The sequence below is a fragment of the Malus domestica genome, chromosome 15 (genome assembly GCF_042453785.1).
Source record: "Malus domestica chromosome 15, GDT2T_hap1".
Classification (NCBI taxonomy): Eukaryota; Viridiplantae; Streptophyta; class Magnoliopsida; order Rosales; family Rosaceae; genus Malus; species Malus domestica.
In genome coordinates, this window is record NC_091675.1 from 40,470,556 (window position 1) to 40,488,626 (window position 18,071).

Consider the following 18,071-nt stretch of genomic DNA (forward strand, 5'->3'; position numbering starts at 1 on the left):
GAGTTCTTTCTTTCTTTGTTTCTGTTTTCATGTTTAATTTAAATTGTTGTTCAATTATGTTAGACATGTGGAACTAATTTCTTTTTAGTTAGAGGTGAATTTGAAGCCATGGACATATGTTTTATATGATTTGATTTCTTCCAATTATGATTTCAGAAATTGTGAATGTGATTTACTTATCTATTTGATTGATAACTTGTTTATGTATGTGGGTTGAGGGTCGACACTTAATTTGCATGCCTAAACTTGATGCTAGGATATAAGGGAATTTCACCTAATCGTTATTAACTTATATTCATAAGTAGTGAAAGTCGCTAGTCACGATTGCGTTAAGTAAATCCTAGGCAAGAATAACATGCGTATCCCATAGTTATGAATGCCTCGTCAATGCTTATGATGTCCATTGAACTTAATGATCTTTGATATGTGTCTCTATCATGCGTATTCCATAGTTAGGGTCCTTGATAAGAATAATTTGGTTGTAATGCGTATTCCATTCAATTCAATGAATCTAGGGAAATCTGAGAATTAATTGGTGCAATCTAGTTAATTTGGGGCATTGTCATTCATGGTTTGTTGAAAGAGTAATTGGAGATCGAGTTGTATGCATATGTTCATGTGTGGATAAGGAACCCTCTAACTAGCTTCTCACCATTCTATTTAATCACAATCTGTGCTGCTTTACATTTGTTTTTAAAGTCTGAGTTTTAAAGTTTTAATTTCGTCAAAATCATTCCCCCATTTATTTTAAAGTGTTAGATTAGTTAGAAATCCATTTAGTTGTGTTTTTAAGTGTTTTGAGTCAAGTCATAGTCCAAATTCGTCCAAACTAGTGTTAGGTACTCAAAACTGCCCAGAAAGTGGTTTTAAGGCAGTTTTGAGCCTTTTAGTTGCTATTTTGAGTTTTTAGTTTGTTTAGGTGTTTTAAACCCTAGTTTTGCATTAATTGAGTCTAGTTTAGTGTTCTACATTATATTTTTATGTTCTTGAGTCAGTTTTACATTGATTAGCATCCCTAGTTAATCCCCGGTCTAGAACGATCCCTATTTGCTCATATACTACAATTGTCATCCATAGGGTTTAATTTGTGTGTCAAGTTAATTTTCACATCAGTTCACCCCAAGGTTTGGGCTACGTCCACACTAATTATGTATTTATCTAAGGGAGAGAGAGCTTTGAGAGGGGGTGGGGAGCCTTAAGAATTGGCCTCCTCTAATTGTGAGGGTGAGGGGTCCTTTTATAAAATAAGGACTCCTCACTTATTACATATTTGCCCATTCCTTTATCACATAATTACATTTAAGTCCCCCGAGTATTTGTACGAGATCTAAATACAAGGCCCTAAATATGGTATAAACAAATGTGATTTGCTTATCTGAGTTATTAAAACTTGTTTATGTATGTTGATTGAGGATGCATACTTAGTTTGCATGCATAAACTTGATGCTAGAATAGAAGGGAGTTTCACCTAATTGTTATGAACTTATATTCACAAGTAGTGGAAGTCACTAGTCATGATTGTGTTAAGTAAATCCTTGGCATGAGTATCATGTTTTTCATAGTTACGAATGCGTCGTCAATGCTTATGGTTTTCAAGGAACTTAATGACCTTTGATATGTCTCTCTTTCTCATGCTTTTCATAGTTAGGGAACTTGATAAGGATAATTTGGTTGTGATGTGTATCCCGTCCAATTCAATGATTTAAGGAAAATTTGATGGTTAATTTGTGTTGTCACCGTTAACTTGGGGTGTTGTCATTCATAGTCTAAGGGAACAATACTGGAAATTGGTTTATATGCATATGTCATGTGTGGAAAAGGATCATCTGGCTAAGTTTTCACCATTTAAATCACCTAATTTACTTTGTTTTGCAATCTATTTAATTTAGTTAATTTTCGTCCAAATCAATCCCCCTTCTAATTAAGTGTCTTAGATTAGTTAGAAAAATGTTTAAATCTGTCCAATTTAGTGTTTTGAGTCTTACTAGTCTTAAATTCGTCCAAATAGTCCCTAGAGTCTGTTTTGAGTCGTTTTAACTTAGTTTTGCTGTTTTGAGTAGTTTGAGTCAGTTTTAAGTCTTAAGTGTTAGTTTTGTGTTTTTGAGTCTAGTTGAGTGTTTCTAAGTCTAGTTTGGTATTTTTGAGTCATATTTGTGTAGATTAGCAGCCCTAGTTAATCCCTGGTCTAGAACAATCCCAACTTACATCTTTGCTACAATTGTCAACAATAGGGTTTAATTTGTGTGTCAAGTAATTTTCACATCAGTGGCTTGGTCTTCCTCTCCTTTCTCCCTACCTATCCTATTATTTCCATTTTGGTGTAAACTAGCTACACTGTTGAGACCTGCAAATTGCTACTTCCTGAGGCGTAGCTTTCCCAGGGCGGCCTTCCGCAAACGCTAAATTTGGTAGCGCTTCATGGCTTTTGTGCGTTGGTCGTTTGTGCAGGCTGGGAAGGGAAAGTTAGCATTAAATGCCTAACTTGTTGGGCTTAACATGCATTTAATGCAAGAAACTAGTTTAATCCTAACCAAGGGGGTTGACTTGTTAGAGAAAGGGATAAACTAGGCTAGTTCTCTCTCAATGATGCCTGCATGAAATACAAAGGGTATGATATTGGATCTTTTGGCTCCCAAGCAGCCCAAAGTCTTCCATGACCCCAATTTCACGTAGGCCTGATAACCTTTCGTAACCATCCACACCACAATCCACTTGGCAAGCCCCGAATATGTGACTTGGACTTAACATGAATTGTGGCTAAGGAAGCATGGCATGAATATCCGACTTAAACATTGTAGCATGGCATGTTGGTAAATATATTCTTCGTCGATCCCGTGCCTTGGCATGTGTTTGGGCTTGAATATAGGCTTTGCATAATAATTGGGCTTTGAGACTTGGTTGAGTTGGAGTGTTACATTTTGGGGCCCTAACAGCTATAATCACCACCTCGATGGTTAGACGATAATTACATTAATTTATCACACATGTGGTATTGTATGTAATTTGTAGTCTTCACTCGTTTCATGTTGCCGGGAGAATCGTAGCTGACCGGTTCCCGCTTCCTACTCGGCTTCTGCACTTGCATATCGCAGAGAGAGCTCCATAGCTATGGCTGCCCTGCCTTCTCTCCAAAACCCCTATTTCCTATCCCTTAAACCTCTCTCACAACTCTCCACCTCCGTCCTCCCCGACCAAGCCCGCTTCTTTTCTTCGTTTTCTACCTTCTCTTCGTTTTCTACCTTCTCTTCGTTTTCTACCTTCTCTCGGCCTCCACGACGTCGTCTCAGGCTCACAAGCAAACCCATTGCTGCCTCTATTAAGGTAAATTTATATATCCTCTGTCTTTCAGTGTACTTTTTGCTTTTACTCAATTGCCCATCATCTGTTTGATGAAATGCGTGAATGGGTTGTTCTTTGATTTAGGAAAACTTGGGTCTTATAAGGAAAACTTGGAGTGATGTAACTAGTTTGAACAACTGGGTTGTTCGGGACTACTACCGCCTTGTGAAGTCTGTAAATGCGCTCGAGCCTCAAGTACAGAGTCTCTCTGATGACCAGGTTTGGTGGTTTCGTTCTATTTGATTGTTTGTGGTATTGGATTTCTTTTGGCTTTTTGAAAACTGGGTTGTCTTTGTTTCTTGTAGCTTACTGCTAAAACTGCAGAGTTCCGGCAAAGGCTGGGAAAGGGGGAGACACTTGCTGATATCCAAGCTGGTTCCCAATCTTCTCTGCTTACTAGAAGATTGTCCATTATTTTAATTGGATTCTAAACTTTTGGAGTAATTCTGTTTCTTGAATTATAATGTTTACAGAGGCTTTTGCTGTTGTTCGTGAAGCTGCAAAAAGGAAGCTTGGTATGCGTCATTTCGATGTGCAGGTTTCCTATTTCTCGCTCTCATTACGTTCATGATTACATTTGCGGTTGTACATATAGTTTCTACATATGTAATTTATGTGTAAATTGTCAACTTAATATTTTTGTTTGTTTATATATGTTGTCAATGTTAACACCAGATTATTGGTGGGGCGGTGCTTCATGATGGGTCCATTGCAGAAATGAAAACAGGAGAGGGAAAAACGTTGGTTTCCACCTTGGCGGCATATCTTAATGCCCTGACAGGTGAAGGCGTTCATGGTATGTTTTCTGTGTTGGATCTTATAGAAGAATTTTATTTGTTTGCAAGTGTAGTTGTACAATGGGTGGAATGCCCAATTGTTTGTACCTTTCCTTATCGTGTACATTTGTCAAAATTTAATTCCATAATTTGCTCTCTGTTGAAACAGTGGTAACCGTAAACGATTACCTTGCACAACGAGATGCTGACTGGATGGGTCGTGTTCATCGCTTCTTAGGCCTTACTGTGGGTCTTGTTCAGGTAATTTCCTCTCCATGTGAATTTGCATGCAATAGACTTGATTCCTAATTATGAGACATGGTGGCCTGCAGTTGTTTAACTTGGATACACTTCAATTTATTTATGTATATAATTCAATGTTTATTTAAGTTCCTATTTGCAATGTAGAGGGGGATGACAGCTGAAGAGAGGAGGTCCAACTATAGCTGTGACATAACATACACTAATAACTCAGTAAGTCATTTCTACTGCTTGTTGGTTGTATTTGCGTTACTCTTTGGGGTAGGTGCATAGAAACCTTTTGTTTTGCTTTCTAATGTTTGCTAGTCATGGTGTAGATATTACTAGTTAGTTTGTTCCCACCAAAACAAAAGAAGAAGAAAATTTCTGTCTTCCTGATAGCTCATTCATAATGATTCACTCAGGAACTTGGTTTTGACTATCTACGAGATAACCTTGCTGGAAACAGTGGACAGCTTGTTATGAAATGGTACATCTCAAATAATTTTAGTTCATACATGTTTTTTTATTTATTTCTAATGTCAGCAGTTTTACTTTGTAAAAACAGGCCAAAGCCATTTCATTTTGCAATAGTTGATGAAGTTGACTCAGTTCTTATTGACGAAGGACGAAATCCATTGCTAATTAGTGGGGAGGTAAATTTTTGTAAGGTTTCCATTTTATATTTTTATGTTATAATTTGAATGCTAATTTTCTTTTCTTTTAATAGTAGCTTAATCTGGTATGGTAATGTGTAATTTTATTTGTAAAAATATCTCTTTGTTGTACACATTGATTATTAAATTTTGTCCTTCTCAGGCTAGTAAAGATGCTGCACGCTATCCTGTGGCTGCTAAAGTGGCAGATTTGCTTGTGCGAGGAATTGTGAGACTAGTCTTTCCTATTATTTTCAGATGAACTTTCTGCAGCTATTCATTTGTTTTCCCATGCATATATATATATATAGGAATAGGAGGGAGAACTTCTGAAGGGGATCTTGCTCCTCTGTCATAGAGCGGGATACTCTATATGTCGTCAATGTGTCATCCTTAATTCTGTATTATTGATATCATGTCGATAGGGTATTGATAAGTTGAGAATAACTTTTATGGTTCATAATCATCAACATTACAGCATTACAATGTAGAACTTAAAGATAATTCAGCTGAGTTGACTGAAGAAGGAATAGCTCTTGCTGAGATGGCCCTTGAAACAAATGACTTGTGGGATGAAAATGATCCTTGGGCTAGGTAATGATCAAACTCAACCGTTCTTATACAAATTAAGCCCTGTGCTCCATGTTTACACATAATACACCATGAGAGTGATAAGCACATAATAGACCTTCTCTGTTAAATTATCACAATTGTTTGACCTACCATCAGCAATTATTATAGCAAGTACTGAAGTTTAAAATGTGGTCAATAGGCAATCAATCAACTTATTTTTTTTAGCATTGAAATTTGAAATATGTAGATTTGTGATGAATGCGTTGAAGGCTAAAGAGTTCTATCGTCAAGGTGTGCAATACATTGTCAGAAATGGGAAGGCTCTCATAATAAATGAGGTATGATTTATATTTTTATTAGGCAGACTATTATATACGAAAGATAAACTGTGGTATGCATCATAATTTTAGGTACCCTAAATGAATTAGGGAAAGACCAATTCAACATTTCTCTTTCCTCAATTGATAAGTGGATTATACCAAATTCCATTTTTATAAATTTTGAGTTGTCTTTGATCTAATCATTGAGTGGCTTATATTGACGACAGACGGAATAGAATCATTGAAATAAATGTGGATCAAAAATTCATTGATGGTGCACTTTATAAACAAGTAGAAATTAAGTGACTCATTAGAAACTCAAAGTTCTTAAAATATTTACAGCTGACTGGCAGAGTTGAGGAGAAGAGAAGGTGGTCTGAGGGGATTCATCAGGCTGTGGAAGCTAAAGAAGGCTTGAAGATTCAGGTACATCCAAACGTTTGGCAACTAGTACCTGAAGTATCTTTTTTTTATTTTTTATTTTTTTCACTGCAATTCATTACATGATGTATATACCATCCTAGTTCAAAGTTGTAATATCAATGTACTTGTTAGGCTGATTCGGTTGTTGTGGCACAAATCACTTATCAATCTTTATTCAAGCTCTACCCAAAACTGTCAGGAATGACTGGAACTGCAAAAACAGAAGTATGTCTGTTTACAAGCATTCTGATGTATTTTTCAAAGTAAATTTTTTGCGTAACTTGTATTCATAATTGCATATTCATGTAAATCTACCCTTTAATAATTTCAGGAGAAAGAGTTCTTGAAGATGTTTCAAGTGCCAGTCATTGAAATGCCAACAAATCTTCCAAACATTCGTAATGATTTACCAATTCAAGCTTTTGCGGTAGGATATTTAATGCTCACCCTCAAGTATATCTGATGTCTATAAATTCTATACCTCGAAATTCCAATAAACTCTATCGTCAACTTGACAGAAGGTTTCGGTTTGTATTATTTTAGACTGCTCAAGGAAAGTGGGAATATGTTCGACAAGAAGTGGAGTACATGTTCAGACAGGGGCGACCTGTTTTGGTTGGAACTACCAGGTAAATCTAATTTAATGTGTTTAAATTCTTGCATCTGGTTCTGTGAATATAGAGCGGCTGCCATGTTATAACCTTCTTATGTGCCAGTGACTCAGCAATCTTATGCATGTTAAACTTTAGAAGTTTTGTACTTTGTGACCAAGAGGAGTTTGCATTATATCATTGATAGTCAAGCATTTTTTGGTACCTTTTATATCATTCCTGATGCTGAATTACATATCTGTTTCGCCTTTTATAATTTTCCCGGCCGTGTATGTTAGTTACTTGGGTAATGGTGGAGAGTTGAATCAGAAATATATAGGAATTCGTGATTCAGATAAAGCTGCTGAAACTTTTTCAGTCTCTATTTCAAACTTTGTCATCATGGTTATATCTGTGGAGGCATGTTGTTTCATGTGCTTTTGTAAGAATTCTAATGGTATTTGGACTGAATGGCATATCGTTGATCCAAATTACTTGTTTATTGGATTAAAGTTAAACTAAATCATATTTACACTGGATAAGTTTATGCATGAGGAGGGGATACTAGTATTTGGTCGACTTCATGTCTTGAGTATGCAGAGGTCAGCAGATTTATAACTATGATCTCTCATTTTAATAATGCAGTGTTGAGAATTCCGAGTACTTGTCTGATCTGCTGAGGGAACAGAATATCCCCCACAATATTCTAAATGCACGGCCTAAGGTTTATTGAAATTTAACTTGATTGGAGCTTTCACATGGCGGTCTATCAATTTTTTTTTTAACTATAATACTCAATTGACAGTTTGGTTTTACATTGCCGTTGTGTTTATGCACTTCTCTCATCAGTATGCTGCAAGGGAGGCTGAAATTGTTGCCCAAGCAGGAAGAAAATATGCCATTACCATTTCTACCAATATGGCTGGCAGAGGCACTGACATAATTCTAGGAGGAAATCCAAAAGTAAGTGCCTTTTTCCTTGTTAATTTATTCTAAATGAACCTACACATGATTTTCAGGAATCCATTCGAACATGTACTTCATGCATATGCATCTATCCTTTACTCTAATGCATCTTTGTCTGGACTCAGTGTGGATAAGTAGAAACTAAACAGTGGTTTAATTCCTTTTGTACTTGCAATGACTGAAGATGCTTGCAAAAGAGATCATAGAAGACAGTTTAATTTCGTTTCTGACACGAGAAGCTCCAAATGTTGATGTTGATGGAGAGGCAATTTCACAAAAGGTGATTCATTGTTGATCCTTTAAGCTGCATGCCAATTTGAATCTGTTTCTAATTAATCATTTGTTGTAGGTATTGTCCAAGATAAAGGTCGGTCCATCATCATTAGCTTTTCTTGCTAAGACAGCACTAATGGGTTTGTGACTCTGCTCTCACTAAAAATATTTTATGCTTGTACAATGCACATTAGTCATCAATCTATAATCATAATCTTTTAGAGCCTGTTTGGTATTATTCTTGGATCCAATTTTTTTGTTTTTGAAACCATTGGGTATTAAGTAATTAGTTAGTTTCATCTTCTTTGAAAAGCATAAACTAGTTTCCAATTAAAATCCAAACAACCGCTTAATATTCTCTTATGCATCGTGTAGCCAAGTATGTTTGCAAAAATGAAGGCAAGAGCTGGACATATAAGGAGGCAAAATCTATGATATCAGAGTCAGTGGAAATGAGTCAGTCAAAAGATTTGAAAGATTTAGAGACGCTTGTTGATGAACAGTCAGAGATGTACCCTCTTGGCCCTACAATTGCACTTGCTTATCTATCTCTTCTGAAGGATTGCGAGGTACACTGTTTCAAAGAAGGGTCTGAAGTAAAAAATCTTGGGGGTCTTCATGTGATAGGAACATCTTTGCATGAGTCACGGAGAATAGATAACCAGGTGATTGTTTTTGGCATACATTTTGGAGTCATATTTATTTACCATTTGGCTATGAAGAATGGACTCATGCATGAGCTAAATATAGTTTGATGTGGTCATCCAATTCCATTTTGGGAACTGCCAAGAGTTTTCTTTATATATATTGGTTGTTTCTTTCGTTTGACAGTTTTTATTTTGATTATCGTGATAAATTTTTTTGTTTTTACTACATTAGCTTCGTGGAAGAGCTGGAAGGCAAGGTGATCCTGGATCGACACGATTTATGGTGAGGTAATTCACTCTTCAGCGGCTTAGGCTTACATGGATTCGGTATTGATATGGTCACACAAAGACATGATTTGTGGTGGGTCTATAGCATCTGTGGTCTGTGGTCTGTTCATGTTTATTGATATTATCTTGTAATAAAACCTCACCAAGTTATCATAGCTCACTTCTGCTCGGTCAACATTGCTTCATCTCAATCAATGTAATGGCCAGTCAGACTGGTTTATTGATCATGATTTCAGTCATCTTTATTGTTGGTTCACACTGGACCATGCAACCTTCTGTTCCAACTGGTGGTTTTTGCAAGTCTAAGAGCTGGCCCACATTGATCTTGAACTGCGCATGTTTTCTTGACTGTAAAACTCATGGTTTCATTATTCCATACCTTATTATTTGTTCATTTATGTAATAGCTTGCAGGATGAGATGTTTCAAAAGTTTAATTTTGACACTGAGTGGGCTGTGAGACTTATTTCCAAAATTACAAATGATGAGGATATGCCAATTGAAGGTGGTGCAATTGTTAAACAGGTAATTCATGATCTCATGTCAATGATGTTCTTATCCGTTTCTCTGATATTTTAAGTGTGCTTGGCGAGCTCTCAGTTAATCATCTCACACATTATTGTTCACTCTCTCTTGTTTCTAAAAGTATCTGCTTAATACTTGTGAATTTTAGCTACTGGCCCTGCAAGTTAATGCAGAGAAGTACTTCTTTGGCATAAGGAAGAGCCTTGTTGAGTTTGATGAAGTATTAGAGGTATGCATTTATGAATAACAATGTCTTTATTGGAGTAGTAACTGCTGCACTATTTACAAACACTGAGCAAACTTGTTCTTAATCACATTGATTTATTCAGTTTTGAACTTTCGTCACTGGAGAGCAGTATAATAAACCTTGTAATCCCTAAATTTCCATGACGAGTAACCATTGGACACTGTATCCCTTTTCTATGATTTAAGTACTAAATCAGGTATATTGTTATCATTAGTTAGCAAACTTTAAGTGATGCATCGTGCAGGTAAGTTACTTGCATAAATTCAAAACTGGAAAATAGGAAAAAAGGGTCCTTCTTAATTGCATGTCAAGCTTAAATGATGATGACCCTTGCTTACTTGTGTTGTGAGTATCGCGTTTAAGAATGGGAAAAACATGACAACTTGGAAATCGAAAACAAAATAACCAAGATAAATAACACAAAGCATTAATGTGGTTTGGCTATATGTGCCTACGTCCACGGGGTAGTAACAACAATCTTTCACTATATCAATAATGAGTACAACGGATAATCTTGCCAAGCCTTTAGGATTAAGACTTGAAGAAAAACCTGAAAGAACAAGAACAAGAAATACACTCTACTCATATCTCTTTCTTTTCTCTCGCACACAGTTTGCCCTTACAATATTCTTTCACTCTAACTCCTTGAGTAGTATACAATTTATTGTTTTTCTTGCAATAGCCTCCTAATATAGACAAGGTCTTATTCAATAAGGATTACTAATCCTAATTGGAATCTAGTTATGAATTCTTCTCGAATTGAGAAACCAACTCCAGTTGGGAAAACAACTCCAATTAGGTAAACAATTTAAACTGGGTAAACAATTTAAATTGGGTAGACAACTTCAATTGGGTAAACAACTCCAATTGGGAAAACAACTTCAATTGGGTAAACAATTTAATCCTCTAAGACTATATAATTCCTAATAGACTTGGGACAACTCATCATGGGCTGGAAAAACCCAACATCTTGTTCGTTAAATTGTGTTGTTCCCTTTTTCCAGGTGCAGAGAAAGCATGTCTATGAACTTAGACAGTCCATTTTAACGGGTGATGATGAAAGTTGTTCCCAGAACATTTACCAGTAAGTTTCTGAGTCCCACACTCAAGGTACTCATTTTACAGTAGCATGCTTGTTTGAAGTTACATCCTTTAGCCGTTACACAATACTTGGATATTGTTAGTGAATGTGTGTTTCAGAGAAGGAACAAAAGAAAAAGGGTTCACCGGATTATAGAAAGATTGGTGATAACTTGTAATTTAATTTTCAGACCTCTTTCTTTTAGAATTCTTGATATGTAAAATTAGAATAGAGTGCCCAGAATGCATAACTGAGTCATTATCTACCTGGAAGTAGCTTATATAATTGAAAACTATTTTAGTGTGAGACTCTGAAGCGTCGGAAAACTTAAGCTTGCCGAGTGTGACAACATTCAGTATTCGTGTTCTGAAAAGTGTACAAGTGGCAGATAAAGCATGCAATTGTATTGCTAATTGTTGCTACTTCTCTTTCTTGGCCTGTTTCATGTTTTATACCACTCTGCTTGATTTGTTAAAATCTAGCTGGGTTCCACTTTCTTGTTTTTACTAATTTCTCCCATTTAATTTAATGTCCAAATGATTATAATTTAATATGTTTTTACAAGTTTCGAATTTTTTGCAGCATTTTTGTTAATTAACTCATTGAAAGTCGTTAATAGGTACATGCAGGCAGTGGTAGATGAAATTGTCTTTGGAAACGTTGATGCACTGAAGGTAGTATGGAATTTCCAATTGGTTGTTGTATACTTCTATCCCCTAATTCGTCTTACTGATTCCCTACTGCTTAATAGCATCCAAGAAATTGGAATTTGGGGAAGCTTTTGAAGGAGTTTATGACAATTTCTGGGAAACTACTGGATGGTAAGCTGATACATTTGTATCCTTTTCCTGCATTTCCTTGTTTGTTTAACATGAATCCTCATGGCATGAAGCTTCTCCAGATTCATTTACAGGCATTACAGAGGAAGTTTTACTAAAATCTCTAGCAGACTCACATGAACTAAACTCTAGAAATATTCATGACGTTCACCTTCCAAACTTGCCAAGACCTCCAAATGCCTTCAGAGGAATCCGCAAGAAGAGCTCTTCATTGAAACGCTGGCTTGCTATATGCTCTGATGATATGACTAAGTGAGTGAACTCTCTGCTTGTGTGCACGCGCTCCCGTCCCTCACACATACCCATAATTTGGAATGCTTCGTTTATTTTGTATCATTTCTGTTGTTTCTGTTTTCCTTTTAACAATATTATGAGTTTTATCATTCCCTGATATGTTTACTTTAGGAATGGACGGTACCATGCTACTACTAGCCTCCTCCGCAAATACCTTGGAGATCTTTTAATTGCTTCATACTTGGATGTTATTCAAGAATCTGGTTATGATGATGGACATGTGAAGGAAGTGGAAGTAAGAATCTTCTCTTCAATCATTCATTATTACTTTTTATATCTATGGTAGTTGGTGAAGGGAAGTGATTTTCACACCCTTTTTAGCCTCTTAATCACCCTTGTTTAATCATATTTGTTGATTCCGTTTGACTTATTCAATATGATGCCCCATAAATAAAGATGGGTGTTTGAGAAGCTAAACGGGTGTGAAATCACTTCCCTTGATGAATGCTAACGTTGATTTATTAGCTTATCATTATTATTGCGTTTGAGAAGAAAAAGATTTCCAGCACTCTCTCAAAGATTTCCAGCACTCTTAAGTTGGAATTTGTGTTGCTATATGGTTAACGTAAATATGATGCATGCTTAATGGTTGTAAACAAATGGGTTTGAGTTTGCCCTAAAATAGTAGTATTTTCATGAAACTTCGATGAGAAGATTTGTGTAAAAATTCCAGATTTGCTTACATATTATCTTACCAGAAGTTTATCTGTTTTTATAATTTTTGTTTTAACAGTTAATTTCCTTTCTTGACTAAAATTTTGATCTGAAAACAGAGAGCAGTTATTGTGAAAACCCTTGATTGTTTCTGGAGGGATCATCTCGTAAACATGAACAGGCTTAGCTCAGCGGTATTCTTTAATCTTTTGTGGATTTAAATCTCAATTAGCTTGGGCATAGTCATGGGCTTACATGGAATATCTGGCAGGTAAACGTAAGGAGTTTCGGGCACAGGAATCCTCTTGAAGAATACAAAATTGATGGTTGTCGATTTTTCATATCTATGCTTAGTGCAACACGAAGGTTGACTGTAGAATCTCTTGTGCAATATTGGTCATCCTCAATGGAGTCCCAAGAAATTTTTGTATCATAAATCTGGGTTTATTGATGATGTGAAATATTCTAACACTCAAATTAAAACCCTATGATAGTAGTATATGTAAGTAGGGATCGTTCTAGGCCGGGGATTAGAAGAGCTGCTAATCTACACAAATTAAACTCTAAAACACTAAATTAGACTCAAAAACACAAAACTAGACACTTAAGACTTAAAACTGACTCAAATTAGGGAGTTAATTGGACGAATTTCAGACTACTAAGGCTCAAAACACTAAATTGGACATATTTGAACACTTTTCTAACTAATCTAACACACTTAATTAAAGGGGGGTTGATTTGGACGAAATTAATCAAACTAGACAGATTGCAAAACAAAGTAAACTAGATATGAAATTAGGTGAATTCAAGGGTGAAAAACTAGTTAGAGGGTCCTTCTCCACACATAAACATATGCAACATAAATCGATTTCCAGTATTGTTTCTTTAAACCATGATTGACAATGCCCCAAATTAATCGTGAATACACTAATTAACTCTCATATTTCCTTAAATTCATTGAATTGAATGGACAATGCATCGCAACCAAATTATTCTTCTCAATTTCCCTATATGAACAGCATGATAGAGATACATTCAAAAATCATTAAGTTCCAAGGAAATCATAAGCATTGACAAGGCTATCGTAACTATGAATTGCATGATACTCCAGCCAATAATCTACTTAACACGATTGTGACTAGCAATCTTCACTACTTTTAATTATAAGTTCCTAACGATTAGGTGAAAATCCCTTATAATTTAGCATCAGATTCATGTATGCAAACTAAGTGTGCACCCTTAATCAACAAACAAGAATAAGTTCTCAATCAAATAGATAAGTAAATCACATTCATATTTTACGAAACAATAACTGAAGGTAATCAATTCATATTAAACATATGTCCCATGGCTTCGAATTCACCTCTAACTAATAAGAAAATTAGTTACACATGTTCATAACAATTGAAAAGCAATATGAAATAAACATTGAAACTAAAACGAGGGAAGAAAGAACTCTTAGAACTCCCAAGGATGCAGGTGGCTTACGCACAAGGTTCTTGCTCCAATGGAAGGCACGGCAAGGGCTCATTCTTCTCCAGAATTGCAGCAAAAGGTTGTGGAATGGTGTCGATTGTGGCTGAGAGGGTTTTAGAATTATATGGGGGAGGGGGGGTTGGTCAAATTTGTGGCTGAAATTATATATTTATAGGCTAGGGTTTGGCCGAATTTCTGGAGGAAAAGGCTTAAGGGTTTTTGCACAAGGGTTAGCCCAATCCAAGGGGGGAAATAACTAGGGTTTCTGGCAGATTTGTAGGGTTTCTAGAAGGGTTTGGGGCGCCACTTTTGTAGGGCTTCTAGAAAGAGTGTGTTGTGGCTGATTTCTGACCTTCTAAAAGAGTTTGGGGCGCCACCTTTCTAGGGCTTCTAGAAAGGTGGGTGCATCACATGTATAAGAGACGATATAGGCCGTTTAGAAGGGTTTTAGGTCCCCTTGCAGCTTATTACTCATCTTCCAAGTCTTGAATTAATTTCTCCATCTCATTAGCACATTCCTCGCTTCATTTGATCTTCAAAAACATCCATTCCTTGTGCTCCACATGCATGCAATCCATTCCAGCCCAAAATTGCTTTAAAATGCTTCAAAATGCACTTTCTTGCCAACTTTGCCAATTAGACCTACAAACAAACGAAAATAGCTTAAATCACTATAATAAACACACACTAAATATGAAAATGCAAGAAAACAAACTAAATAAATCGCATAAATTTGCTCCTATAAATTCCTCCACACTTAGCTTTTGCTAGTCCTCGAGCAAAACAAAGGAAACAAAACCTAAACCTTCCAACGCTTGCCTCAGGGATTTCCAATGAAACATGACATATTAAAAATCACTACTCACATAGATTTTAGTTATCCTTACCCTCGAGCACACACTTAATCTCAATCACCACTTACTAGCTCGCATCTAATCAATTTAAAACATGGTTTTGATGGTAGTAACACACCTTAGAGAATTCCCTCAATTCCTCACCGGATATACACTCTATTTTCACACAGATTTTCTAACTACACTCCCTATACTAGGTATATGTGAGAAGATTGATGTAAATATGTAGACTAGCCATTCACATATATTTTAAACAAAGAAAGCACTTTCTGGAATTATTAATGCATGTATATAGATATGATCTCATGAATGGAATGCCACTACTTAGACGCGAGAACCCTGGATACCATATGCTCATACCAATCCCAAACTCCACATATTGAAACACATAACAACCAAGATAAGAGTCTAAGGGTTGTAATGGCGCTAAAGGTATTGGCTAACAAAGAAAGGTAAGGATAAACAAAGGTTCTTAAAGCAATAGTAAGCAAAGTAATGAAATCAACTTAGAATTCACTCTTGAATGCAGCAAATAACTTGAAACACTAAAGGGATTTTGTACAACTTAGAGCCGTATTCAAACTTTTTGGACCCTTTCTTCAACAACCAATACTTGTGAGTTCTTTCTCACTTATTTCACAACTTTTTTCTCTTTCTTTTTCTTCTTCTTTTTCCACGTTTTTTTTTCTTTTTTGTTTTTGTTTGTTTTTTTCTTTTGCTCATGTACATAACCTTCCCCCACACTTGATTTCTGCAATATGTTTGATCAAAAGGAATTCCCTCTAAGTCATGCTCCACTATACTTTAAGAACAAGGGTATGGATAGTCCTATTCTAGGCTAGGTGGGGATAATGTGGCTAACAACGAAAATAGGCTAAATAAGGCTCAAAGGGGTTAAACCTACAAAACAAATGCATGGGATGAAGGCTTTTTGGCTCTGGTGGTAACTACTAAACAACTTCACCTTGTTATATGTTATGCATTCAATTTTAAGCTTTGAATGAAATGGGCATGAGTTCTAGTATTTGGAACTAAAGTGATAAAACGCATTCTAAGTAGCAACCAAGCAAAGAATAATGAGATCATGCAATGACTATAGAAAACAAGAAATCACAAATTAATAACTCTCCAAATAAAGTTTAGGCTTAAGTCTCTCAGGGTTGTAGTATTAGTTTGAGTTCCTTCCTTCAAGCATGTTACAAAAACTGATTTTTTTCCTTTGTGATTACATGTGAATTCGTAAACGACAACTATAACCAAGCATAAACCAAAGAGCATATCAAACTTCCATTCATGTTTGTAATTTTCTTTAACAATCATGTAATTAAAAACTAAATCCTTATCATTGTGTTGGAAGGTATCCTAAGACAAACACACAAAAACTACTCTTTTTTGGGGTTTTTAAAACATTTTCTAATTATTTTTCAAATTTTCGTATTTTTCTTTCTAAACACACTAAAACAGTTCAAAACACACTAAAAACACTTAAAACAGTGAGAAACAACTCTAGTAGTGTTAGGTGATAAAATTCCACGAAAATCATGCAAACCCCCCCCTCCACACTTAAACCAAGCATTGTCCTCAATGTTTCAAACATAGACTAACATGCAAGTAAACAACACAACTAACAAACATATGGGTTTAAGAACGCAAATATGGGTATGGAGCTCGAATTCCTTCATTTCCTCGTATGAACACATGGGTTGCCTCCCAAGAAGCACTTGCTTTAACGTCTTCCAGCCAGACGATACCTCCATTTAAGCTCCATTGTAGTCCAAGGCATAAAGGGGTACATCCTCCACGACATGCTCCTCACAATTCTCGTGCACTGGATCTATGAATGGCAAGAGGTAGTGATCCTTCCTGATTGTGGCGTTGAGCTTCCTAAAGTCAATGTAAAGTGTCCCACCACCTTGAATTTGATTGGGTACCTGCACCAAAGATGGTAACAACCTATTAGTTGAAATGGGAATTGGAATAGGAATATGTGGCTCACCAATGTATTGCAATGAAGGTTCAAAAGTGGCAGCACTATCAACAAATGCATGAGAGGTGCTCTCGGCCAGATTGGGTGTTTTGAGGATAGTGGCGTGTTTCTTGTGCTCCACTCCACTTCCCTCTTCGATGGTGGTGCTAGATTCATCATTCATCCTTCCTGATTGGTGCTAAAGGTTCTTGCCCTATATTTTTAACTACATCAATGGCAAAACAAGAGCGAACATGATTAGGCTTCTCCACAAAGTTAGAAACATTAAAATTAATTATATCACCACCAAACGCCATAGTGACTGCTCCTTTGGCCACATCAATCTTGGTTTGAGCTGTTTTCATGAAAGGTCATCCAAGTAAGAGTGGCAATCATGGAGAGTGGGCTGAATCCTCCATTTCAAGCACATAAAAATCTACAGGAAAAATCAAATGGTCTACCTACACCAAAACATCCTCCAAAATTGCTTTTGAAGGAAATTTTGTGAAAACCATGTTCATTTGAGCAACATCTATGGCATGCAATTAACATTAAAAGGCGGAATCATGCTTGTATGCACTAAAAAACAAAACATTACCCATGAAATTCAAAGCCTAGTAGAAAGGTGAACCAAGACTTAACTCAAGAACAAAGTGAGTTGAGATATTTTATACCTTTGTTGATTCCTCTTTGCATAAGTAAAGGCTAATCACCCAAGGAGAGGGCCATCATTCCTTGCTTCTTAGTTCCAAGGATTTCTTGGAGGAGGATGGTAGAAAGGATTCTCCAAGTTCCCAAATTTGAGAACCTCTAATTTTTCCACACCAAGGAGGGACTTGAAGAAGAGATGAGTGACTTTGGAGGATGAGAGATTGCTAGCTAATCTCGTCCAAGGGGGCCGGCCTCTTAGAGGGAAAAGGAGAGCATTGTGTTCTCATCCTTTCCCCAAAAGAAAACCCTAAGGATGAAATGGCTATAAAGTTGCCTTTATACCACCTCACAATGGAGTGGCAAACTTGCAATTAAAGCAAGTTCACTACCCTCC

At 36.3% G+C, this 18,071-nt stretch overlaps 1 protein-coding gene across 3 annotated transcripts; it reads left to right on the forward strand.

The window, feature by feature from the left end:
- The first annotated feature begins 2,965 nt into the window (after positions 1 to 2,965).
- Positions 2,966 to 13,213, forward strand: LOC114822976 (protein translocase subunit SECA2, chloroplastic). Of its 3 annotated transcripts, XM_070813470.1 has the most exons (32): positions 2,972 to 3,221; positions 3,258 to 3,321; positions 3,424 to 3,558; positions 3,645 to 3,714; positions 3,813 to 3,877; positions 4,015 to 4,135; positions 4,285 to 4,376; positions 4,524 to 4,589; positions 4,781 to 4,845; positions 4,924 to 5,011; positions 5,175 to 5,240; positions 5,490 to 5,605; positions 5,832 to 5,922; positions 6,247 to 6,330; positions 6,460 to 6,552; positions 6,659 to 6,754; positions 6,871 to 6,956; positions 7,563 to 7,641; positions 7,767 to 7,880; positions 8,068 to 8,163; positions 8,233 to 8,296; positions 8,532 to 8,821; positions 9,036 to 9,091; positions 9,498 to 9,615; positions 9,764 to 9,844; positions 10,867 to 10,946; positions 11,563 to 11,617; positions 11,695 to 11,764; positions 11,845 to 12,034; positions 12,188 to 12,311; positions 12,850 to 12,924; positions 13,002 to 13,213. In XM_070813470.1, the coding sequence occupies exons 1-32, from the start codon at positions 3,109 to 3,111 to the stop codon at positions 13,164 to 13,166; spliced, it is 3,168 nt and encodes a 1,055-aa protein (XP_070669571.1). In that variant the 5' UTR covers positions 2,972 to 3,108; the 3' UTR covers positions 13,167 to 13,213. The 3 variants fall into 3 exon arrangements, with proteins under 3 accessions (XP_028954053.2, XP_028954054.2, XP_070669571.1); XM_029098220.2 differs by having other exon boundaries at positions 2,966 to 3,321; XM_029098221.2 differs by having other exon boundaries at positions 2,966 to 3,321; positions 11,857 to 12,034.
- Positions 13,214 to 18,071: the final 4,858 nt, after the last annotated feature.

Coding starts and splice junctions, on each gene's coding strand:
- LOC114822976 (XM_029098220.2), top strand. CDS start 3,109: ATGGCTGCCCTGCCTTCTCTCCAAAACCCCTATTTCCTATCCCTTAAA. Junction 4,590..4,780: donor TAACATACACTAATAACTCA/GTAAGTCATTTC, acceptor TGATTCACTCAG/GAACTTGGTTTTGACTATCT. Junction 6,553..6,658: donor CTGGAACTGCAAAAACAGAA/GTATGTCTGTTT, acceptor TAATAATTTCAG/GAGAAAGAGTTCTTGAAGAT.